Raw genomic sequence first — 26,283 nt, 5'->3', positions numbered from 1 at the left:
AAAGGATATTACTTTTGTATTAAAAAATAGCTATTTTGAATTATTGCTCCCTAGTTTTAAAGTTAAACAAAACTAAAATACATTCCAACACCTCAGTTATAGCACAATCATATCTTCATAATAATACTTCACTTAGAGATCAAGTTGATATGTGTTCTCCAACTTAAGTAAATACTACTTAAACTTTGTAGTAAAAGGAGACTATTAGATAATGGAAATAGCCAACTAAAATTTACTGGTAAGTTTAGCATTACATTATGTCTTAATTATTATACAAAATGATAATATTTTAAAAGGCAGAAAGTCTTTTTCTCAAAAACCATGAATTCAGATAAAGTGGACAGATCATTATATCCTAAATCCCAAGTTTCCTGTAGCAAAATTGGTGTGGTATAGAGCTTTGGGTATGGCTGCTGTCACATGCAGAAAAAAGAAGATTGTGAAAACAAGTCAAAGAAGTCTATCAAAAAGACAAAAAATGGTTTGCTAAGAGAGAAAACCTGAGAGAACAGATTCAATAAAGGAAGGAGTCTGTAAAAAGGAGGAAGTTGCCAACAATGTCAACTGCCAAAAAAAAGTAGAAAAAGAATGAAGCAGAGTGAGGATGATTCTTGATTGGGAAAAACTGAATTTATAGCTCATAGAAGATCCTTGAGATATTGCTGGGTAATTCCAGCACATGCAAAGAAGAAAGGAAATACGATCTATCAGCAATCCAGGAATGCTACTCTACTGAACCTTAATTCAGGTGTCATCAGTCTACCCTGAACCTGCCGTGAGGTTGAAAGACAGTCCTATTATAGAACAATAAAGTCTGAGAATCATGTCTTATCAGTACAATAAGTGAATACTTGAATTAGAGGAAAAACTGTGTAAGGGATTAAAAGAAATTAGGACAAAAGCAGTGTCTCTTAAACTTTAATGATTGTAATGATCATCATGACCTGTGGTGCTTGTAAAAGAGCTCATTCCTGAGCACCATTCCAGAAATACTGATTCGCAGGTCAGTGTAGGGTCTACCAAACTGTATTTTAACAGTACTTTAGAAGATCCTAGTGCAGGTGGTCTGTAGATTGTACTTTGAGGAGAAACCACTGGCATTTGAGTTATGTGGATTGACAAGTGGTGAAAATCTCAAGTTATAATGTAAACATAAATAAGAAGATTTAAAAAAATTTTATAAATAAGGCACAAAGAGGAATAAAGGGATGTTTACCTAATCCATTAAAATTAGTTATAGGTAGTTTATAGGCCCTGTCAAAATGACAGCTGGAGCTAATATGAAGCAAGACTGGACTAAGTTGGACTAAGTTGGGGCAGTGGGAGACAGTATGAACCACAGTCTTGTAATCTGCTTTTTTTGCATTTTACCAATGAGAAGTAAGAATAGTGTATCTGATATTCCTGGAAAGACATAATAATTTTTTAAGTAACATGATAGTAACAAATAGAGAAATTTATATGCTGTGATTAAGGAAGTATATTGTTGATGGTTTCTTCCACTGGGAATCGGTAGCAGAGAGGAGAAGTTTGGGGTGTAAAGACAGGGTTCTGAAAAATTTACATGTACAAATCACTGCCCTTTGATTTATACATATAAAGCACATACCAAGATTCTACATTTCTAAGAGAAAGGCATTAGTAGCATCTTAGAATGAGTACAAATTTCCTTACTAAAGAATGAGGTTTTCTCTTCGCATAAATGCTGTAAAACATCGAAGGCACATAATTACATTATGAAATTCTAAGTATGTTTACGCAGTATGCCCTAAAAGTTAATAACCTTAATTGTCAGACTCTGCAAGGAATGTGAAATTACTAGCCCAGAACGTCCCGCATTTCCATCCTTTAAAGCACTCCGATATTTATACAATAAAAGGATGTGCTGTTGGTACATGTCTGCTCTCTAAAAGCCATTAGGCTTGATCAATCTTTTATTATCAAAATCTGCATACACCTTCACAAAGTGGATTCATAAATTATTTTACAACTGTGTTCAGCGGTCTGTTACTTTTAAATTTTATTTACTTTTTATTTTCATTTCAGTTTCAAGCTTATTGTTTTCATAACATTGACAAGGAACTAACGTCCCTCCACAGTCTATGTGGAATTTCTTAGATATTTCTTCACCTATTAACAAAATAGATCTTCAGTTATAAACAAGTTTCCCTCTTAAAAATGCACATATCAGTTATGTCTTTTCCTATTATTAAATACTTGGTAGAGTCAGTGGTTTAAATATGAAAGTAAACCTTTACTCTCTAAATATCATGCTTACTTATAAAATATACATTAGTGTATGTGGAATACTAATGTGGAATAGGCATTGCCATCAATATAAAAAATATGTTAATGATATACAATAAATCTAAAAAAATACCTTATGGAATAGCGTATAATTAAAAAATTTAGAGAGCCATAGCGCCTTAATTCAAAAACAAATTGTAAAGATAGCTTTCATTGCCTTTTAACTCTAGCAAGAAATTAAAACAAATGGAACTTTTGTGAATGAAAAAGTTAGACATGACCCTTTAGTATGAAACTCTGAGAGACAAAGATTTTTATTTGGTATGTGTGAAAACAGAAAATCGTTCTTCAGATCACCTTTAAAAACATTTCTTATATATGAAAATGAGAATATTGTCACTAATTTTGAACTTTTCTCTCTGTGGCTAAAATGCTTACTTGTTGATAAAAATAAGAAGAGATATCATAATGATTATCTCTTTTATTCCCAGTATTGCCATTAAACTTTTCAGAAATGAGCAACCTGAGGCTTACTCAGGTGAAGCAACTTACTGAAAGTCAGAAGCCATGTAAATAGTTAATATCTGAACCAGTTTGTTTTCATATTATATACTTTGGCTTTCTGCATATTTTAAATTATACTATTTTCTTATTTGCTTCAGATTGTAATTAGCTCTGTAAGTTTAATGACACATTTTTATGCAAAAAAGTATTATCACTTACAGATACAAACTGCTTATAGACATACATCCTAATTTCAGAAATGTAAAAAAATGAAGATGTTTAAATGTCCCAAACCCCTAGTCTTATCAAACCTGGTAAGGATTCTATCAGAATATCAAAACTGGAATGCTTAAACATACTTTATTTCAGAACTCAATTTCATTAACTATCAGTATTCACTCTTTGAATTTTCCTAGATTGGAAGAAATCTTAGTTATAGGCAAAAGGGTACTTCTTAAACTACAATATGTAGGTTAGACAATTTTTTAACGGGTAAATAATTCTACAAAATGATAAAATGTTTAAATTTTTAACAAATTAGAAGAATAAACTATCTACAATACATGAAATCTCATTCTGTTTTTTGAAGCAAGGATTTATGCCTTTCCTATTATTCAAGTGTTACTTTCACAGCTCTGAGAATGGCCTAGCATATTTCAACTAGCACCACCTCTTTGCAACACATAATGTCACTCACATGCACGATATATGTAAATACTGGAATAACAAGTCTACACAATATATTCTATATTCCTTCTTAAACCTATAATAAAATATCCTTTAGCTTAGCCACCAGTCTCATTTTCACTAGTCTCAAAATACTGCACTCAATTAGAAACTAAGGGCTTAAAATATATTTATACAAACAAGTTTGCCTGCCAGAGAAAATGTTAGAATAACTGGCAACAGCCTGAACTTAGTCTCAGATAAAGTAGATCAAGATAAAGTTTCAGTAGATGACTTTTTCCTCCAAAATAATAAAAAATAAAGCCATCAAAAAACTATTTTAAAACTAAAGGACAGTATGAAGTTGGTGAGTTTTGAAAGGCATCCCTATAAAGGACAGTATGAAATTGGTGAGTTTTGAAAGGCACCCTTCTGTACTTTGATTAATTATCTCAGTTTTGATTCAGTTTCTTATCACATATGGTTTCCACAGTATGCATCAGGCCTACATGATATCTCAATTAGAAAATGGCTTGGTTTTTCAGTGTGTAGTAAATATAACTTAAAAAGTGATTTAGTTTTTCAAGTTTGCAAATTATTAATAGAGAAAACATGAAATTTTAGAGGTTCCAATCATTTTCTTTCTCTGTGAATATGATGTTGAAATATAAAAATGTATGCCATAAACACTGACAAACTTTATCTGGAGGAAAGAAATCATATTTTTGAAAAGATTACCACAAAATACTTGATCACAACGTACTAAAGTATGCCAATACACTTAATGTGTATTATACAGACTGCATGAAAACTACCTTAGGTTACAGAACTGAACATATTAATATAGATTCCAATTCTAGTTAATCCAAGAATAACTATAAACATTTTTTGTCTTGCTGAAAATTGTTACTTGTAAAAATATAACCTAGGAATAGGTTTCAGAAACACGTCTAGCACAATCAAGTAACAACCTCTCTGCATCGGCAATAATGATAAATAGATAATTAGTTTAGTTCAGTACATGAAATAACATACTCTATTTAAAAAAAAAAGTACAGTACCCACTGTAATTAGTGGAATTGTTAATGAGTATGAATGGCACCAGTTTTTTTTTATTTCATAAATCATTTTCACTAGTCTCAAAATACTGCACTCAATTAGAAACTAAGGGCTTAAAATACATTTATACAAACAAGTTTGCCTGCCAGAGAAAATGTTAGAATAACTGGCAACAGCCTGAACTTAGTCTAAGATAAAGTAGATCAATTGGAAGTTTGTGGGCATTAATCCATACACTGACAAAGAGGAAATCTAAAATTTAAATATTTAGCTATAGCCACCACCAGTGATAACTACACCATATCTGTAGCCACCACAGATTTGTTCTATGGGATTCTAATGTAGGATAGTGCATAAGCAACTGTTCTCTAGACTTTTCATACCTATATCAGTAAAAAGGCAAATCAAAACTCAGTAAAGCTTGGCAAAGCACATCATTGTAAACTCTAAAGCTTGTCACATAATGCTAGAAGAATACTGAATTAAGATGGTTAAGTGATATAAGTTTTACCTGAAAATGATTTCTCTGTCAACCGTGCTAAATTCAGAAACTTAAATTACATCCTAATGTCAGATAAAATCCCAGAGGTCAAATGAGCAGTTAAAATATTAAAAAGTCCTTTTTTTATGGGTCAGTTATAGGCTTCAAATTTAAAAGAACTTTCATGGATTATTCATTTTAATCTTATATTTTTCATAAATCTTCAAATGCATAAAATTCAGACATTCAATTTCCAGTATTACCAGGTTCAATTAAATGTGCTTGTTTAATGTATTGTGGCACGATACTCCTTGGAGACATCTTTTGTTCTGTTCTTAAAGAGGCAAAATTCTCAATCACTGTTTTACTTCAAAATGAGCATTTATATATGTTATTTTGATATAAGCATATCAGTTACAGAATTCTTGTTGATCAATGCAAGAAAATTAAGAAAATAAAACAAAAGTGAAAAAAAAATCATACTTCCCTTGGGGTATTTCTAATATAAATGTTTATCAAAACGTGCCATTTGCCTCAGCAGGTATATAATGCATTTGTATTTCTAGAAAATCTTCTATTAGGGATTTAGATGAGATTTCTGTGCCTATGAATTCAACTTATTACTGGTCAAAAATAGTAGTACACTAGAAGATCAAATAGGAGTGAACCAAGTAGAGGGCTCTAAACTAAGACAGCTCATCTTGTAGCAGTCAGATAATGACCTGCCATCTATACTGTATGGCTTTTCATAAAACAGAGCTTAAACAAGGATAAAAAGCTAAAATCATAATTGGCACAGTCACTGTAAAATATGTGATGTATATTTAAAGTCTCAGTGGGTTTTCTTAATATATACTTGGATTAAGCACTTTAAAAAGAAATATTTATACACGTTCATTCAACCATGTCAAAATAAATTATCTTCCTTTTGGGCATTTCAGCAGACATTTGTTGAGATCTATATCAAATATATTCTAGAAAAAGACTGAATAGTGAACTGTGCCCTATATTTAAAAAATTTTATGAATACAACATAATTTAAAAGTGTCAGCTTGTAGAAGTTGGACCAGTGTTACGTACATTGTGTAGTTTTGTTTTAAAGTTCTATAAAATTCTTAACTTAAGCAATTTTCTAATAACTGAAGGATTAAACAATACATAAAATAGGGGTTCTTATTCCTTACTGCTCATTAAAATAATTTGAGGAGCTTGTAAAAAATATAAATATAAACACCCTCATTCCCTTTCTCTCCCCTTTCTGAACAATTTAGTCTAAAAGCCATTAGGTTGTGGTAAGCAAAGTTGGTGTCCATGTGTGGTGGAGGTCAAGAGATTAGCTTTATATTGGGACTAATCATATAGGAATATACATTAGGGATAATGGGAGCCAATATTCAGTCAGGGACTTCCAAATATGGATGGGGAGAAAAGCCAGAATGGTTTCTAATATCTATAAAGACATAGAAAAGTAGATGTAAATGTGTATGCGTATGAATGTACACACATATATCTAGTCCTTCCCTCTATTTACTGAGAAGACCTAGGGGAATAACATCCCAGTAACAATGAGCACATCTAGTACCCAGATCTTGGTTTCTACCTACCATTCTCTGCTAAAAGAAATCAGAGTTCCTTGGAGAAATGGCTGGTTCCAAGAAAAGGAGAAGGAAACCTACAAGTTGAGCCTGGAACATCTTTAGTATGGAAGCACACAAAGATTGCTGGAAGCATGCCAAAAGGATACAGCTACAAGGATGAAGTAGCAGAGACCAGCCTGAAATGGTTTCCATTAGCCAAATTTGGGACAATTTGAACATCTAAATAAATAATTTAAAAAATCAACATAATTCATTGAATAAAATAGAAAATGAAAGTTTGATGAGAAATAAGATATTTACAAAACCTCAAGGTTCTTCCCCACAAATTATTTATTAATTAGAAATGGGAAGAGATTGGAGATTACAGACAACAACTTAATCAAGTGATTTAAGTTAACATCATCATCTATGGTTCAAACTGAAATCATGTCACCTGATAGAATGTATACTACATCACATCTGTGGTATTCTTACCAAAGATGTGTAACTGAATCTAACCACAAAAAAAAAGTCAGAAAAATGCAAAGTGAAAAACATTCTACAATCTTCAAAAGTGGCAAAGTAGTGAAAGTCAAGGAAAGACTAAGGGACTATCTAGACGAGATCAAGAAACATGAAACCTAAATGAAACCAGTGATTCTGTACCAGAACCTCTTGTTATAAAGGACTTTACTGGGACAAATGCCAAAACTTGACATGAGGTCTCAGGACTAGATGGTGATAACATACCAGTGTTAATTTATTGATGTTAAAAGCTTCTGCAGCAATTCACTGAATTACAAAACATGACACTATCAATGCTTTCATCTTGGGATCCAAAACTAGCAAACATCTTTCAAGAGAAAATAGAAATTTACTACCTGCTGGCCAAGAATGGAGGTCTTCAAAAGTGAGCAAGACAGAATTGATGCAACACAAACATTCAAGGGAATGAATTAAGTTTCCTTAACTTTCAGCTTATTATTACATTCAATTTAATTTCTCATTGAAACAAAGTAGTATGTAATAGTCATGGGGTGTAATAAAAATACAAATCCAATTCATGCTGTAATCCTTAAAGTAAGCTGCTGTGACATTTCAAAAATTAGATACCACATTTGGATGAAATTATGAAAATGTCAGATGTTTAAAGCTGGTATTCAATCAAAGGCAAAACAGAATACAACAAATACAAGCCAAGTTTTCTAACAATGTGCCTCCCTAAGGGATTTACATTCAGAGTCCAAAGACCTATTCTCTGGTAGAGTGAAAAATGAAAACGAAACACCTTACCTTTCTCAATGGCTACTACCACTTACTACATTTACAAAATGTATGATAATTCCCAACACAGGTGAAATATGACCCCTTGCATTTTCAGTATTCATTAACAAAATTAATGTAACTTAATAAAGCCACTCTTTGCATTTAATACAATGCTATGTATTTACAGCAGTATAGAACCTTTTCAAAAAATGCTATGTATTTACAGCAGTATAGAACCTTTTCAAAAGATGGCAAAAGGTATATTTATAGAAGTCACTAACACTTTTTCAAATATTGCTTTCCTAATCTGCTTATTGAGGGTAAAAGGAAACCCCAAACAAAAAATGTACTTAGAAAAATTATACTATACCACAAAGAGTCTCAAAAGACAACTACCTAAAATCTACAGCTTGCCCACTCTTTTTTTGCACTTAGACTAGAAAGCATTTTTTACATATGTAATAAAATTTTTTGATATTAAGTATGCTCCCTCTTAAATATGGGTCTTAATAAAATGACTAGAAATTTATTCTTCATATTGTATAGTTTAAAACAGTGGGCAAAAATGCTTGATTATTACACAAAATGGAAAATATATTCTATTTTATTCATTATATGAATGTGAAATTTTTAATAAATTTGGCTATTTAATAAAACCTTTAGTTTTTTTCTATAACCAAATGTTTTTCTGCAATTTTTAATAAACTTTTATAGATGCCTTCTATGGTAAGCTGGAACAAATCATTTTAACTGATGATAAAAAGAATATTTTTTGATTCCATGATCAGACAGGAATTCACTATCAATTTTAATTCACTCTAGAACAGAAAAATGCATTTAAGTACCAGTTAAGAAAGATGGCTTGATGTCCATATTAGAATGACAGTTAATTTCCATTGTCTATTTAAGGAAGTACAATGTGATCAAACCATATCTGACCAGAATGTCTTGGTTCAAATATATTCAACATTTCTGTCAAATGAGTCAAAGCATCAGGAGTCTAGCAATTTAAAAACTTTAAAAAAAACACACAATAATCTTAAACTGTGGATGACCCAATTTAGGGTTATAATACTGATATTCAGAAGACATAATTTCAGTAGTTTATTTTTTGAGATAAACTATAAAATAAACTTACTAGAAATTTCATCCTTGCTAATTAGCTAAAATAAAAATCAGAAAGAAATTTTAGGATATAAAAACTAGTTCTCTCAAAGAACAGACCTTATAAAACATTTACAAAAACTTAGTATGAGTCATCTACAAAATAAAACTGGATTTTATTGGTTATTCTGTTGCTTAACACTTAAAGATATTAATATGCATATATGTATATATGTATATTATATATATGTAATCTAATATATATAAAAACAAATTTTTTATAACTTAAGACATGCTGCCATTCTCTAGGTGTGGTAAATTAGCAGAGGGGTAACTTTTGTTTACTGGTACACTATTTAATATGCTAACAGTAATATAAAGAATACACAAATTAGAGAAAATTTATATAACTTACTGAAGTTTTATTCCTTAATTTAAGGGCAAAATAACAATGGCAATGTATTCTTAAAGTGTAGTAGATTAAAATGTCAGTACTTCATATTCCAATTCTCCTTAAAATTAAGAAGGTGATGGTGTGATATACAAAAGCTATCAAAATGAAGGGAAACACTTTTTCTTACAGACTTTTTCTCCCTTACCTTAGAAGATGAAGAATCACACTCCTGACATATCCATCCATAGCCTGTTTGTTTAGGAGACTTTTTCAAAGGAGGATCCAGACAGCCAAAATGGTAACACAGTCTGCATTCATCACACCTGCAGGGCAAACAGATTTATGGTTTATCTAAATAATACAAAAACCATCTTTTTCAAAGACAGATGGCAGACTACTGTACATTTCAACTATACCACTCTTAATTCTATCCTTAGTGCCTAAGATTATTAATGTTTATGACAAAGACAATCTAAACCTGAAATAAATGTTTTAGGAAAAACAAAATACAGCAACAATGTAATTAACGAACAAAACAAATATCATTCAGAACACACTGATAGTAAAATCGTTAAGAGTATATGAATTAATGTATACATGCATAGCCATATGTGTTCAAAACAATTTCAATTTTGAACTTTAAGAGTTAATCATTTGCCCATTACCTTAAAAACATTTAATAGTATATATAATTCAAGATTATCAATTCAGTCCAATACATCATGATTAGAAAATATTTATAATTCTAAGGAATTTTACTAGGTTATACTACTCTATAATCAATTCTACACAATTTATACCTCATCCCTCTCTCCAGGTTAAGGGAGACTGTAAATGAATTTACTAATGTTTATATCATGCTAACACAATCTATAGCAAATAGAAACCATTCTAAGATTTTTATATTACTTTATTAAATATAAGTTTTCTCAAAATTTACCTGTCACTTTTCTTAGTGCATTTGGTTTTCCAGAGTACCTCCTAGTACATTTTAGAGCTTATTAACAAATGTTTTGAAAGTGTCTTTGCCACCTATCGTGTACAAAATCTAAGAAAACTATCATACCTATTCTTCGTTTCAGACAATGTCATCCTGCTGACAATGAAGAGAGATCTGTATTATTTCAGTGGTTTGTATAAGGAATTTTGCATCAGTTGGGAAAAAAAGACCAAAGTTTAGCAGCAAATAACGAAAATGTATACATCTTAGAGAAAGGAGTATATTGCTCAGTTTCTTTGTGCTCTTTTTAAATTAAAAAAAACAACTTCACATTGGTTTACCAGATTCTCTTTGAGAAATCCATAACTGAGAAACCAAAGGGAAAAATTTGTATAAGACATATATCACTTGAGTAAAGTGCAAAATTACTATTCAATAACCTTTATTAGAATAAAAGGGAAGGAACTACTTCTATAAACAACAAAGAAAAAAATTGACTTTTAAAAACCATCACATAAAGGGACTATAAATGTACATTTACAGAAAAATTTTTTATCATGCTACAAAACCCAATCTACCAAAGACCCATCTTGGGAATCAAGAGTTTCAGAAATACAGCAACTTAGCTAAGTTATTCAGGTAAAAAGGAGGTTAAAATACAATTTTATGTCATAAGTTTATGCATTTTTTCCTCCTCCTCCTTATGAACCAAATAAACTTATGTACTTTTACAAGAACCTTGTTTTAGATTCAAGATAAGCACTTGAAAAGTAATGTTTACTATGATAATTCTAGATATAGGAAAAATAAAATCAACTAGGAATAATATTACTCTATTTATAATGCCAATGTTATGAATAAACTATCCAAAACTATATTTAAAAGCAGTTAAAATATTCAAATACCCATTGTTCTGGCATTAAGGGAAAATAAAAGATAACATACACCTAACATCAAATGCAATATAAAGAGACTAAATGGCAAGCCCACACAGTTTTATGTATTCTTCCCAATTCAAATTATTTACCTTTCAATAGTTAACATTTCAACTGCATTAAAAATTGTTATAGGAACCTTCAGAGTATAAGCATTTCTCAGTTTATCAGAAAGTTGAGATTTCTAGATAGCTCAGGACATATTTCTTCAAGCATGAAAACTAGTATTTCAATAATTTTTGATGGGAAATTTAAAAAGAATCACATTCTTTGCTCCACCAAGACAATACATTACATATAATTTACTCTATTTTATAGTCATCTCAGGGTCATGAGTATGAGTAACAGATGCTGCTGTTATGTGTCTAATGGTGTGCCAGCATTTTGCACATGGAGTGAGTGCCGTCAGTCTGCTGTTCTGTTTAATTCCTATAATCAACTTTAATAGATATCTCAGGATCCTTGCCTGAAAAGGATCAGCCACTGCTTTCTGATATTTTGATGTATTCATCAAAGCAGCATTTCCCCAAAAATAATTTGTTATCTATTCAAAAACCAGATCTCTAAACTTATTAAGACTATGAAAACTGACAGTAAAAAGACATGAAAATGGTAAGTTCTACTGACTTAAGCACATGTACTCAATTTTGTTAAATATATATAGTCTTTTTTGCTTAACTTCAAGTTTTCCATATAGTTCAGATTGCCAATAATCTGGGCTTTTGATAGGTGAAGAATTAGGGAATTAATGTTTTCCTAGTTCATATCAAATTACAACCTAATTGTTACATATTTACTTTATATCTATGTCATAATAACCTGTGAATTATGACTTCTAGTGTATAACTCAAGTCAAACACCATGATGAATACAAAGGTAAATCATAATTCATTATTTTTCACCTTCATGTATGTGGGTGATTCTTGTTGGTATATCTATATACCAACTTCTAGCTAATAAATTAAGAACAAGTTTGCTATATTGATATAGTTCCAATTTGTAGTTGATTTCAGTTAATTATAAAATCAAGCTACCTTTTAGCTTAAGAATAAATACAAAGGGAAAACAAAGGCTTTATATGCTATATTTGTTAGAAGATAATGTTGAAGTAGATGCCATTTGGAAGTGACCTAGTCCTGCTGATTCCTTCATTAGTGATATCTTTTACAATGACTTAGTCTGCATGTAGAACTATAATGTATTTGTGACAGGTCCCAGAGGAAAGGCAAAATTTGCTTGTCAGAATTAGGGGGTGTTATGGGAGTTTTCTCAAGTTATAACTCACTCATCAGTAAATAAAACTGCAATTCCAAGACTAAACAGCAAAAAGGAGTAGTTAATACACTTAGAACCTGCTAAAATCCAGAAGGAAAACAAAAATATAAATGACCCAATCTTGAAATCCATAACTCTGTCAATAAACAAATACACAAATAATAACTTCAAGTGACTAAAATTATTTCCATGTGGGAAAAATCTGGTTGTTTTCTACACTATTAAATTGAAGAAATCTACAGCTTTATGGGCTGGTAACAGAAATATCCTCAGTGACACAAGTGAACTTGAGAAGAATTTGAAGAATTAATATGAGATAGGCAAATATAACAGACACCATTAAGAATTCCAGAAATCAAAGAACAATGTAGATGGTAAAAATAGTAGATTACTTATTTCACGCATATAGATATATATATATATACCACTTGTAAATTGCAGCAAATTTTGTCAGCCAACAAATTCTGGCTATATTACAAACTTAGATCATTTAAAAAAGTTGAGAATCAGAAACTCTTAAGGGTCTGCATTCATTCTGCTACCTAAAAGCTGAAACAGAGTTGAAATAGTTATTGATCACATGGTAATTACGGTTTCTACTCCTACTTCTTACAAGTGTACTTGTAAACACATAATTGCAGCACACAGTAGAGTACATACTTATCAAAAGAAATCGTGACTAACATGTATTAAAACTCTTTTGCAAAAGCAGTCATTGACCCACAAAAGCAAAGTGATATAACACAATATACTTTATTAAATAACACAACTGTCTATGTAATAAAAAGACTAATATACAAATAGCACATATGTTAACTAGGAAGGCAATGTCTTAAAATATTAAAAGATAATATAAAACTAATCTATAAAGAAACACTATGAATTTTTTTAATAAAATGGAAACTGAATGCTTAAAGAAGTATCCTTTAAACATCTAATAAATATTGTACACATTAACATTATATGGCATTTTAAAATGGAATTTTAGATGACATGAAGTGAATCCTATTTAAAAGAGAAAAGGACACCCGATTAATTTGATTCTTACTAAATACAACTTCCTAGGCATCAAAATCATAATGGACACAGATGTAAATAATAAAGCAGCTATATATATGGTCTTTTACACATTCATTTAACAAAATGCAGTGACCAAATAAACACAGTGTTATACATATTTAAAATACTTACTTAGCATATGGTTAAGTAAAGTACCCTAGACAAAGAAGAGGAAGAAAATGATTTATGTTCATATGTCCTATGATCCATAGAATCACATGTTTACCTAATTACTGAGAATATGATACAAGCAAAAAGAAACAACTGTTTTATTTCTGCCTGTGCCTAACAGACAGGCTAAAAGTAAGTATTTTCTTAAACTTCTTCCCTTTCCAATTGATAATTTCACTAGGCGAGTACACTAAGTAACTACTTTTAAACCCTAAAACAAGTGCACCACCTATGCATATAATTTATAGCCAGATGATAAGCTAAACTTCAGGAAGAAGAGAAATCCATACCATGGGATTGGAAAAAGAATATACATATTTTATGACCAAGCTATTCTATAATCATAGCTATTTCTTATGTCAATGGAACATTTTTATTTAGGTCCTTTCCAAGTCAATATAGAGTGAGATAAAGAACTGACTCTGAAAATATACACTATTACATCTGTTCCCTTAAAAAAAAAACCTCAGTATCAAGAGAATTGAGGGGTTAGACATTCTTACTTTTTCATCATTTCTATGTAAAAATTCTATACAAGAATGATAAAAAAAATTGATCTTGAATATTGTCATTGCTTAAATAAACCTAACTTAAATACCTACGCAAATCTGTTAACCAAAAGAGATAGATTCTTCCACTGAATGGTAGCCAGTTATTTCAGTTACTCATTTTAACAGACGGAGAAAATACAGGATAGTGGCTCATGAGTTAAATCACTTTAAAAATAATACAAGCTTGTACAAAATTCTGTGTTCTACCAATATCATATAAAACATTTTAATGTCACAAAAATCCCAAACATTTAATGTCAATAGACATGTGAGTCCTTACATTTTACAACAATTTTAGTGCTAACCACCTATGTGAGCATTTTCTAAACAAAATAATTAGAAAATGTCTTCTACATATCATATTTTGCAAATGTAAGACTAATGTGGAGGTCTCGAACATACCTTCCTTAATGCCACTATAGACTTTTATCACAGGCAATATGAATGAATGAGCAGTAAGAAAGTCAAAGTATTCTTTATACATGAAAATTAATTAACTGGAAAAACTATTTGGATAATTATTGAAATCCAAATTCATATATAATGATAACTAAAATAATGGGATCAATTCAGTTAGCCACATCTGTAGCAGCTAGATTACAAGACTGTAAGTGAAAGAAAAAATAAAACATGAAAAAGAATTTATATAAAAATACACAATAAAGTCAAGTTCCTCTTCACAGCATGAGAATGACTAGACATTTCTATACCTGAAACACGTCTGCTTTGTTCTTTAATAAATTGATCTCCATCTGCTCATGCCCTTGGAAAATTTTCAGCATTAAAGCCTGCTGTGCTCAAGCCCCACAAAACTTTGTATTTCCATGTTCATAATTAACTAATTATGCTCTAATCAATAGTGTAGATCTTGATTTTATGATGTAAATCAAATAAATGAAATAATGTCTAGGGTCAATCTCATTTTATTTACAAAGCCCAGCATGAGCATGCAATTTCTTTTTATCTTATGTACCTGAACAGCAGTGAATCTTATCAGCAGGCCTACAGAAAGTCTTTAAGAGTAAGCACTAGGAGAAAGAGGCCTACATTTTTACAAAGAGTATTTGCAAAGCATGTCCATCTTAGAAATATTTTTAATCATAATGCTTAGTACTATGTAAATTTACAAAGTGCTTACTCAGACAGGTAGGAAAAATTTCTGCCTTCATATGCTATGCAACTCTAAAGCTAAGTCTCTTAAAGTCTCAGCTATCAAAAGTGATTTCAGAACATTAAGAAAAGATTTTTGATGTTAATATTCCACTCTGCTGCACAGAGTCCTTCTGAATTCCTCTTATCTTTTTTGGCGAAATATTCATAAATCATTCCCATATTGTGAATCATTAAAATAGTGGTAAGTCTGTCAAATTAGGAACATTAGTGTTTAAAGAGTGGTCTCATAAAGTAACAGGATGTAAAAATAGGGAAATAGGATAATGAGTGAAAATATTCTCATTACTTACTGGTCAGCAACCTATTTTTAACATCATAAATATAAAATCAGATAAACATTCAAGAAACCCATGAATATCAATTATATATAAATGATGTATAGATACAATTTTGAAACTTGAGATGGATAAAAGTTAATGCTAAATTTTTTCATGTTTTTTTTTTTTAGAGGGCATCTCTCATATTTAATGATCAAATGGTAGTTAACAACAATAAAATTCTGTATAGGGGACTCAATGCACAATCATTAATCAACCCCAAGCCTAATTCTCAACAGTCTCCAATCTTCTGAAGCATAACAAACAAGTTCTTACATGGTGAACAAGTTTTTACATGGTGAACAGTGCAAGGGCAGTCATCACAGAAACTTTCGGTTTTGATCACACATTATGAACTATAAACAATCAGGTCAAATATGAATATTCGTTTGATTTTTATACTTGATTTATATGTGAATCCCACATTTCTCCCTTATTATTATTATTATTATTATTATTATTATTAATAAAATGCTGAAGTGGTAGGTAGCTGCAAGATAAAGGTATAAAACATAGTTTAGTGCTGTAAGAGAGCAAATGTAGATGATCAGGTGTGTGCCTATAGACTAAGTATTAATCCAAGCTAGACAAGGGCACAAAACATCCATGGATGCAGAAGATTTCTCTCAAAACAGGGGGGGTGAGGTTCTAAGCCTCACCTCTGTTGATCCCCAATTTCTCACCTGATGGCCCCCCTGCGACTGTGCCTGTCTTAGGTTGTTCCTCCCTTGAGGAATCTTACCCGTCTCTGGCTAACCAGTCATCTTCCGGGGCCATACAGGGAAATATAAGGTTGGTAAGTGAGAGAGAAGCCTTATTGTTTGAAAAGGTTAGCTTTTTACTTCTTTGCAGATTTATGCCCTGTGGGTTTTATGCCCAGCACTTGTCTTGAAGTATCTTTACCACTTGGAAGAATTATGATACTCGGTAATTTCATGTTTAAACATACCCCAAATTTCAAATCTTTTTTCAACAAGGAATTTATGAATTGTGGACAAAGGCTATGTTCCTCTGTTTCTGTACCTAATATAGTGCTGTCCCCATAACAGGTGTAAAATAAATTAACTAAATTTATGAAAATAAAGAAATTACTTTGTATATGTTGTAGATGAAACCACTTCAAAGACTTCCACAAATATTTTTGAAAGAGTATTTTAGAAAATTTAAGAGCGTTCTTAAGGAGATTAGTCATACCCAATCAATGTCAACTACAATACAATGATTCTTTAAAAATATTACATACAGATGGTTCTCAAAGTGGTGTCCCTGCAGCATCAGATCCACTTGGGAACTTACTAGAAATGCAAAGATTCAGGCCTCAGCCCAGATCCACTGAATAAGAAACTGCAGAGAGACAGAAGGGAATAAAGTGGAGAGGAGGAAGATAAGGGGAACAGGACAGCAACCTATGTTTTGACAAATCCTTCATGTGATTCTGGTGCACTGTAAAGTTTGAGAACCACTGTTCTATACTACTGTGTCATTCTTCTTCATTTCAAAGTCATGTAATTTCCTCCCTGATATTTTAGTGTTTTTTCTTTTCCCTATGTGTGACAAACAACCATCTTTTTTTCTCTTAGATGTATTATCTGTTAAATATGAACCATTTAGTGCCTATTTTCTTGAACACACATTAATATCTCCTTTCAATAGCAATTGGACCAATTATAGAAAATAGTTCATTTTATACTGTAGAAATATGAGAGCATGAGAGTATTTAGGAGACTATTAAGGGAAAATGTTTTATTCTACTCCCTTCAAAAGTTTTCCTGCCCCAAATAAACATTTGCAGGACCAATGATCTTATGACTTACTCAGTTTATAGCTGTGATGTGGCATAAAGATTTTAGGGCTAGCACCAAATATATAATAGCGTATCCACCACTAAAGATTGCAAGATGGAGAATGATGATAGTGAAGTATTCTAATTAGAACCAAGGTAGAAAGGATTTTGATTAATAGTGACACAAAAACCACAAGGCCTAATTTTTTTCTCAAAAAATAAAATGACCAGTAGTAATTTGTCACCGGGTATCAAGGAGTGTCAGGGTCTACTTCCATTAGCATATTCTTTTAAGAAAATGGCAGTCTGTGATTTTTCTAAAAATCACCTAGAATCTAGTAATAGTAATAATTACCAAATTTTTCTTAACCTTATGTGGTGATAGATTATGAGTCCTTTCTTATCCTTACAAAAGAAAAAAGGGCTACTGGTTTTGCTACAGATATTAATATTTTTCCTCCAATGTGGTCAGATCTTTTGATAAGTTAACAATCTCAGTTTATACATATTTTATATACATGTTAGTTTTATTAAACATCTTATCCAATATGGTTCCTTACTATAATTATAGAATACTAGCATACAACAACTTTATATTTACACTTGCTCATGACTTTATAACATTGCCTACTCTATTCCTAAAGTCTGAACTATTTTCAGTTATCACTATATCTGAAAAGATGCCAAAACCACATTTATAACTCAGGAAATTGCAAGAGACATATTGACAGTTTACATGTATATGTGCATTTCAATTTCAGCAAAGAGTCTCTTCTAAATCAGTTCAAGATGGAGTGATGAATATTCAACATATTTCTGTCGTTGACTTAAAACTGGATCATTAAAGTTTGAAGATCAAATTTTAATTCTGTAAACCTCTGGAGATACAGATGTTGATGAAGATCTCTCAGCTGGCAGGATGTCTATAGTCAATAGACTTTGTATCACCATCCTTATTTCATAATCTCTTATTTAAGGTCGAGAAAATAAAATTATATTGAACACAGAAAGTCCATATTAAATCAATGAAGACTGAATAAATTCGGGTACTGCTAAAAAATATCTAGAGATCAACATAGACATACTGTTATTAATGAGCTTAAAACTGAGAAAACTTCATGCTAAAAGTGCTTTCACACTAGGACTAATAATCAAAATTAGAATGGCATATACTTCACAGGTCTTTCACTTTTGCTGAATATTATAAATAGAAATAACAATTCATGTAAGAGTCTATAGCTGTTTTCCAGCACAGCATTTCATATATGAATATATGTATTAAGCTGGATGAAACAGATTAGCAGACGAGTGGAATGCATTGTCTTTCTTATTTGTTATTGATATTGTTTAACAACAGTGAGGAGCACATTGCATTTAAGTCCCACAGGCTTCCGTTACTCTTCATTAAGTCCAAACACTGTGTATCATCATTTGCCAAAGAGGCAAGAGGGAAAGACGTTACTTAGGACAATTCTGACAGACATTATCTAGTAGTTTTCAACAATGCACATATCAAATGTTTCTGATTAGTGCAAAAAAAAAAAAAAAGTACAAGGAAAAAAATAGAAAAAATCCCACAGGCAAATTAACTGCCTTGTCAGTCCAAGTAACAAACCAATCAATTACATTCTATTCAAACCTGACAAGCAAAGGCAACTTTTTGCAGTGATAAGCTTATGGGAAGGACAAGATAGCTGTTCTCCTTTACTTTATGTATTCTATTGAGAGTGTTATCCACATTTTTAAAATCACACTTATAAAAGAGGTTTCCAGGATTGCCTCCGAGGATGAGCTGTGGCAGAGTTGGGTCTCATGAAGGGTATCTACACAGTAAAGTGATAAGAAAAGAACATTAACATTTAAAGATCATAGCAGCTCTGCACTATGTCTTATGAAACATATTAACAATACCACAGTAGATTCAAAAAAAAAAATATGATCTGGTCCACAGAGATAGATATCCTAAACCTAAATGCCATGATCATGTGCAGAATTCTTACTGGTCAAAATGCAACTATTTTATCACTTGAAATATTGAGTTGCCTCCTCTTGTATTATTATTATAACTACCTCTATTTTTGCTTGACAAATTTAATTTAATAAAACAAAAAAGAAAGTATTAAAATGTTGAAGGGTTTGTATTTATATAAGCAAACATGTATTTAATCAATGTTTTGAAAAATAGCAGTTTGCAATTTTTTAAATCCAATATGGCAATTCATTAATACTTGAGAAAGCATGCAACTGTGCTGAAAACAAGCATACCCTATTAAGTAGGTTACAGGGCTGTTTTACTCAATTATAGAGTCTCAGGGAGGAAATTTTCAAATGATTCTCATCTTGCTGTGCTTACACTGGCTTCCTTTTAAAAAACTATACTAGAAATGGTCAGTTATGTTTAAGAAATGTTTACCCCTAACTAGCTACTTTAGTGGATTGTGCAACAAAAATGACAGAGAATACACCTCCCTGTAAAGATCTGGTCAGCGATTATAAATGCATAATTTTAGCCAAATTTTCAGAAACTCATTCATTTGCATATATTTCTCAAAATTTTTTCTAGTGTTTCTTGTATTTTTTTCCCTGTCAACACGTATTTATCCACTAGCTTTGTCTTTATTTTCAGAGGAGAAATTTTAGGTGCTTAATGATAAGTAACTTTTTTTTACTGCAGAAAAAATAAAACATAATTTCCTTTGGATATTTGTATCTGTGTAGATGAGGTGAAACTGCCATGTAGTCACACATCATAGAAAAGTTCATTTTTACATTTAACTATATAGAGAGATGTGTTTAATGCTTCTAAGTTCCACTGAGAAAAAGAAAGTGAAAAGTGGCACAGTCATAGACAAATAAAGCATGATTCACAAGAGCTCCCAAGCCAAACTGAAGAGCCTCCAAAGAAAGCAAAACCAAAACCATGCAGGAAAAGAATACAGTGTGAAACAAGGTTTTCAGTGAAATGCACTTACCAACATAAGAGAAATAGAAAGAGTTGAATTCCCTTGTTGAATACACACATGTGCTAAGTGTTCTCAGTGCTTCAGTTTTTAAATGAAGTTTAAGCTCAATATAAATTTGATATTCTGAGAAGTGCTTTGCCTGCAGGTTATGTACCACCAGATAAACATAATGCAAGAGGAAGCAACCACATCATTTACCACTGAAGTACAGTTCAACTCTTGATTACATTCACAAATAATTGAGACTAGCAGACAACCCAAAAGATGTATTTGTATTTAGCTTTGACAGGAATTTCAATATAGATATATTAGATCTCTCTGCTTTAAACTTCAGTTAAATCTAAGTCCATTTTAACTTCATAAAAAACTAAAAAGCTATTGCTAATATTCCTCCATTCTAGAATTTCACTTTATAGTCCAGATCTCCCTTAAAGCCAGAATAAGCAATGTGACTTGTCTCGGCTGCTACCTTCCTTAGACAAAGCCAATGGTTTTTTGTTTTGTTTTGTTTTGACATTAGAGATCAACATTTGGCTTTGTATTTATTCTATGTCACCTAGTAAGCTTGCTTACAAATTTTGTATTTATTCTATATCACCTAGTAAGCTTACTTACAATTTTGTAGAACAAAAGGAATTAACTATTTTCAAAGGACTTCTCTGATGAATGCATCAGTAGTCTGTATCTTGTATAGTTGGAATTGCCTGCCAAAAACCATCTACTTCTTTGGCTCAACAAATTCATATATGCTAAAGCTGTATAGCCTGGAGAGCAGTATGCTTAATGATTAAGAGCATCAAGCTGCCTAGATTCAAACTAATTCCATCACTTTCTAGTTGTTTGATCTTGACAAGTAATTCTTCTCAGCTTCTTCACCCATAAAATAGGGGTAAAATCAGTATCTATCTTATGGGTTGCTATGAGGATGACATGAGATAAAATATGCAAGGCACTAGCACACTGATTAGCCCGTAATTACCAATCTATAAATCTAAGCAACTAATATGAAGAACAACAGATTTATCAAACACATTATTAGTAGCCATTTCTTGCAGGGGAACAGACTATATTCTAAGACATAACAATTTATATAATTTCAATATATAATGGAATAATTTTTATTTTATGATGCTTAGTGTTTCACTTCATCAGTTACCTAATCTCCAAAAGAGAGATGTGTGTACCTAATAGGGTGTTGTAAAACTGAATGAGATAATACACTTAGAGAGCAAACAATAGAGTCTGGGACATAGTAAGCACCTAACATTAGCATTGTTTTAATTACCAGTCCACAAAGACTTTAAAATAACATTTCTCTGGGATTTAATTATGTATGTTAAAAATATGAGATTCTTATATATTATTACCTCTATTGATATCAAAATCTATCAACTCCAGAATTTCCATCCAATTTTATTTTTAAATACATTTCACTTCTCATCTCATTTATACTCTGTCTATTTCACAAATCCAAAATTCTACAAAACCAGTATGTGAAAACCTTGTTATCGGAGGAACAGATAGACCAGAATATTTGATCAAAAAAAATAGAAACTAGAAAACAATACAGTGGGTTTCTAATTCAAGAAGTTGTCCAAGGATTGAAATTATTAAGGAGAGACATGTCAGCTCACTTGGAGACAGAAGCTGTCAATGATAAGAGCTGCCTCAAGAGGGTATGGGCGACTTACAGATTTCTATCCCCAGCAGAAGCTCTTTCCCTGTTGCTTAGCAGTGATACTGAGCAGATGATTCAAGTGTCAAGATAGATGGTGGAACTACAGACTTCAAAATACTTTTCAGGACTGTATACTGTTTGTTTTGAATCTCTTTGAGTTACAAAAGTTAAGAAATTTGAGAAAAAGTAGGGTGATGCCCTCATTCTACAAATGAGAAAATGGCTTTAGAGGTAATGTAAGTCAAGGTCATTCATTTAGCTAGTAGCAGAACTGTGGCTAGACTCACAGTCTACCCAATCCCTTCTGTGTAAGTTAACAATATTAACATACTACAACAGAAAATAAGCACAAAATTGCAAAAATAAATTTTACTGAAAAATGAGTGAAATGAGAAATATTTCATTGCTATATGTTCTTGAAATTATTAGTTTACTATTCTAAAATTGCATACTCCAGAAATACCACACTTCGCTATGTAATTAATATATACCGTGTTCAGGCTTCTATTTTCTTTAAATACAGATTGCTTGTTTACAGTGCATTTATTTAAAAAAGAAAAAAAATTTAAAGATTCAAACATTAATAACACATAACAAAACATATTTATGAATCATACAAAGTTTACTTAAAGGTTTAGTGCTTTAATATAGATTTGAAAGTCAAAGAATGTCATACATTAAACACAAAGTGTGTGAGGCAGTTAAGCCATTCCACATGTCTAACAAAATTGTCAAGTCACCTTAACAATAAAAGAAAAATATATTCTGAGTAGACATTTTCTTCTTAATCTAAATTTCATCAGAATACTACCTTAAGAAGAAAAATTCAGAGAAAGCTGGGCTACTCCATTATTCAAATATTAATATTTGAATTAAACATATTCCCCCAGTTGTTCTAGTAGAAAAGCATTCTTAAAAAATAACTTTAAAGTTTACCTCACGAGACTTAGTTTATTTTCTAAATTCCTCTAATCTGTTCATGATATAAAGTCAGCATCACTTTCGGTCTAAAGACATGAACTTAAGCCATAGATCTTTGATTTTAAAAAGCAAGGTCAAAGAGGCAACATTCTTGGTGGTAGGGATGCCCAAGTAACTTCTAAAAACAGTGATAAAAAGCATTGAGTTTTAAATTTTTGAGTGTTCTGTGCTGTTAAGACCTCTGTTACTGTAAATTGCTCAGGAAATATTCAAGACAGCTTTAGCATAATGGTATTTGGAGAATAAAGTAAAGAATAGCAGGGTACCAGTGGAGAATGAAGAAGTAGGGGATCATATGGCCTGCTTTGGATATTAGGGATGATACTGGGGACTTACCACAGTGATTGGAGTTCAGCTTTATGCCATTTTATCAAGAGAAAGACCCAGAAGGCTGGAGGAACTGAGATATATTAAAGCTACAGAATGACATTATACAATTAGCAATAAAAATGAAGAAAGCCAGGCAAACAGAGTGTTATCTAAGGAGGGCTAATGAGAAGACACATAGAAAGAGGCAAGAAGGAACATTAAAGAAGCGGAAATATACAGAATAATAGAGTAGACAACAGTGAAACAATGAAAAAGGTCTCCAGGAAGCCACTATATTGAGAAGGGCAAATAAGGTAACATAGTTCCCAAATTATTCTAATATTTTTATTTTCAAGTAATGTATAACAGCTATATTTTTAAAGATTTATTCAACAAAATCATTAAAATTACATGATTCAAAGTAAATATGGTAAGATGCTATAAGATTACAGGGTTTTAAACTCTTGAATTTTTGGTATGTATATTTTTATAATGAACACTTTTATAAGTCACTGAGTTACATACAATGGGGATAAATTATGAACTTGGAGAATGTGAAGGGAAGAGAGACTTTCAGATGAGGACAAGCTAGCCTTTAAGATTGCCTCTGGCATTAAGTGTGAGTTTTAAAAAGGTTCTTATACTAACTGTAAAATAGTTAATATATGAAGGGAGCCAGTGATGCATTAAGGATGTATATTGTAACCCTATGGCAACTTAAAAGTTCTGAAAATTGTCTAAATAATAAGACAATGATGTAGATAAAATGCAATCATTAAAAAAAAAAAGTGGAATAGGCAGAAAAAGAGGGAAAAAATAACAAAGAATAAATATAAAACAGTATCAAGATGGTAGATTTAAACCCAACCATATCAATAATACTTTAACTCTAAATGATATAGCAAGCCCAGGTAAACTAAAATTGTCAAACTAGATAAAACAATCAAGTTCCAACTACATGCTGTTTATAAAAAATTTAATCCACTTAAAAATACAGTTTGTGTCTTTGTGTATGCATTTGTATGTGAATATATATATATGTCATATATACAGGGCTATTTTAAGCTTAGATATAGTTAAATGTAAAGAAGGGTAAGAGATATATTGTGTAAACAGCAATCAAAAGCAAACTAGAGTGCCTATGGTAATATCAGGCAAAGCAGACTTCAGAAGAATAATGTTGCCAGGGACTAAAAGGGACATTACATCAATAAAAGGGTCAACTCACCAAGAAGTAATAACAAAAAAAAATTCAAAGTGTAAAAGCAAAAACTAATAGGACTGAAAAGTGATATATATAAATCAGTTGGAAACCTTTAATATTCCTCTTAGTAATTAATAGTACAACTAGACAGAAAATAAGTGTGTGTGTGTATATGTATATATACATAATACCTGAATAACACAACCAACCTACTGTTACAGGGCTTCCCACAACACCAGGTGCATACATGAATACCTCATTTTTTTATTGTTTCATTGCACTTCACAGATACTGTGTGTTTTACAAATTGGAGGTCTGTGGCAACCCTGTGTCAAGCAATCAGTGCCATTCTTCCAGCAGCATTTGCTCATTTTGTGTGTCTGTGTCACATTTTGGTAACTCTCACAGTATTTCCAACTTTTTCATTATTATTATATTTGTTATGGTGATCTGTGATTAGTGATCTTTGATGTTACTCTTCTGAGTATTTGGGGGTTCCATGAACCACACTCATGTAAGACAATGAACTTAACAGATAAATGTCTGTGCTCTGACTGTTCCACCAACCAGCTGCTTGTGTCTCTCCTTATCTCAGGCCTCCCTATCCCTTGAGACAGAACAATATTGAAATTAGGCCAATTAATAACCCTATGATAGCCTTCATATGCTCAAGTGACAGGAAGAGTTGCCTCTCACCTTAAATCAAAAGCTAGAAATGATTAAGCTTAGAAATGAAGGTAAATGGAAAGCCAAAATAGCCAAAATCTAGGCCTCTTATGCCAAACAGTTAGCCACACTGTGAATGCAAAGGAAAAGTTCTTGAAGGAATCTAAAAGTTATTTTCCAGTGAACACATAAACTAGAAGAAAGCGAAACAGCCTTATTGCTGATAGAGAGAAAATTTTAGTGGTCTGGACAGAAGATCAAACCAGCTACAACATTCCTTTGGGCCAAAGTGTAATCCAGAGCAAGGTCCTAATTCTCTTCAATTCTATGAAGGTTGAGAGAGGTGAGGAAGCTGCAAAGGAAAAATATGAAGCTGACAGAGGTTGGTTCATTTAGATTAAAGAAACCATCTCTGAACATAAAAGTGCAGGTGAAGCAGCAAGTGCTGATGTAGAAGCTATACCAAGTTATCCAGAAGATCTTGCTAAGATAATTAATGAGGGTGGCTACACTAAACAACAGATATTCAGTATAGATGAAACAGCCATTTATTGATAGAACATGCCATCTAGGACTTTGATAGGAAGAGAGAAGTCAAAGCCTGGGTTCAAGGCTTCAAAGGACATGTTGACTCTCTCGTTGGAGGCTAATGCAGCTGGTGACTTTAAGTTGAAGTCAATGCTCACTCATTCACTATTCTGAAAATTCTAGGCCTTTAAGAATTACACTAAACCTATTCTGCCTGTGCTCTGTAAATGGAACAACAAAGCCTGGATGACTGCACATCTGTTTACAAATGAATATTTTAAGCCCACTCTTGAGATTTACTGCTCAGAAGATTCCTTTCAAAATATTACTGCTCATTGACAATGCATTTGGTCACTCATGAGCTAATGGAGATGGACAATGGCATTATTGTTGTTTTCATGCCTGCTAGCACAACATCTGTTCTGCAGTCCATATGGATCAAGGAGTAATTT

At 31.7% G+C, this 26,283-nt stretch overlaps 1 protein-coding gene across 4 annotated transcripts in view; it reads right to left on the bottom strand.

Annotated features, from left to right (window-relative positions):
• The window catches only part of PHF14 (PHD finger protein 14), a 204,791-nt gene that overhangs the window by 58,117 nt on the left and 120,391 nt on the right, over positions 1-26,283 (bottom strand). For 3 of the 4 annotated variants that reach the window (XM_036894472.2, XM_036894471.2, XM_036894473.2), the window contains one exon: positions 9,504-9,621. In XM_036894472.2, the coding sequence (XP_036750367.1) occupies positions 9,504-9,621 (118 nt within the window). Of the gene's footprint in view, positions 1-9,503; positions 9,622-19,171; positions 19,326-26,283 lie in introns of those variants that run through there. The other variant, XM_036894474.2, reaches the window with a different exon arrangement.

This window comes from Manis pentadactyla, chromosome 7 (genome assembly GCF_030020395.1).
Source record: "Manis pentadactyla isolate mManPen7 chromosome 7, mManPen7.hap1, whole genome shotgun sequence".
Taxonomy (NCBI): Eukaryota; Metazoa; Chordata; class Mammalia; order Pholidota; family Manidae; genus Manis; species Manis pentadactyla.
This window is presented reverse-complemented; position numbering and strand designations above follow the sequence as displayed.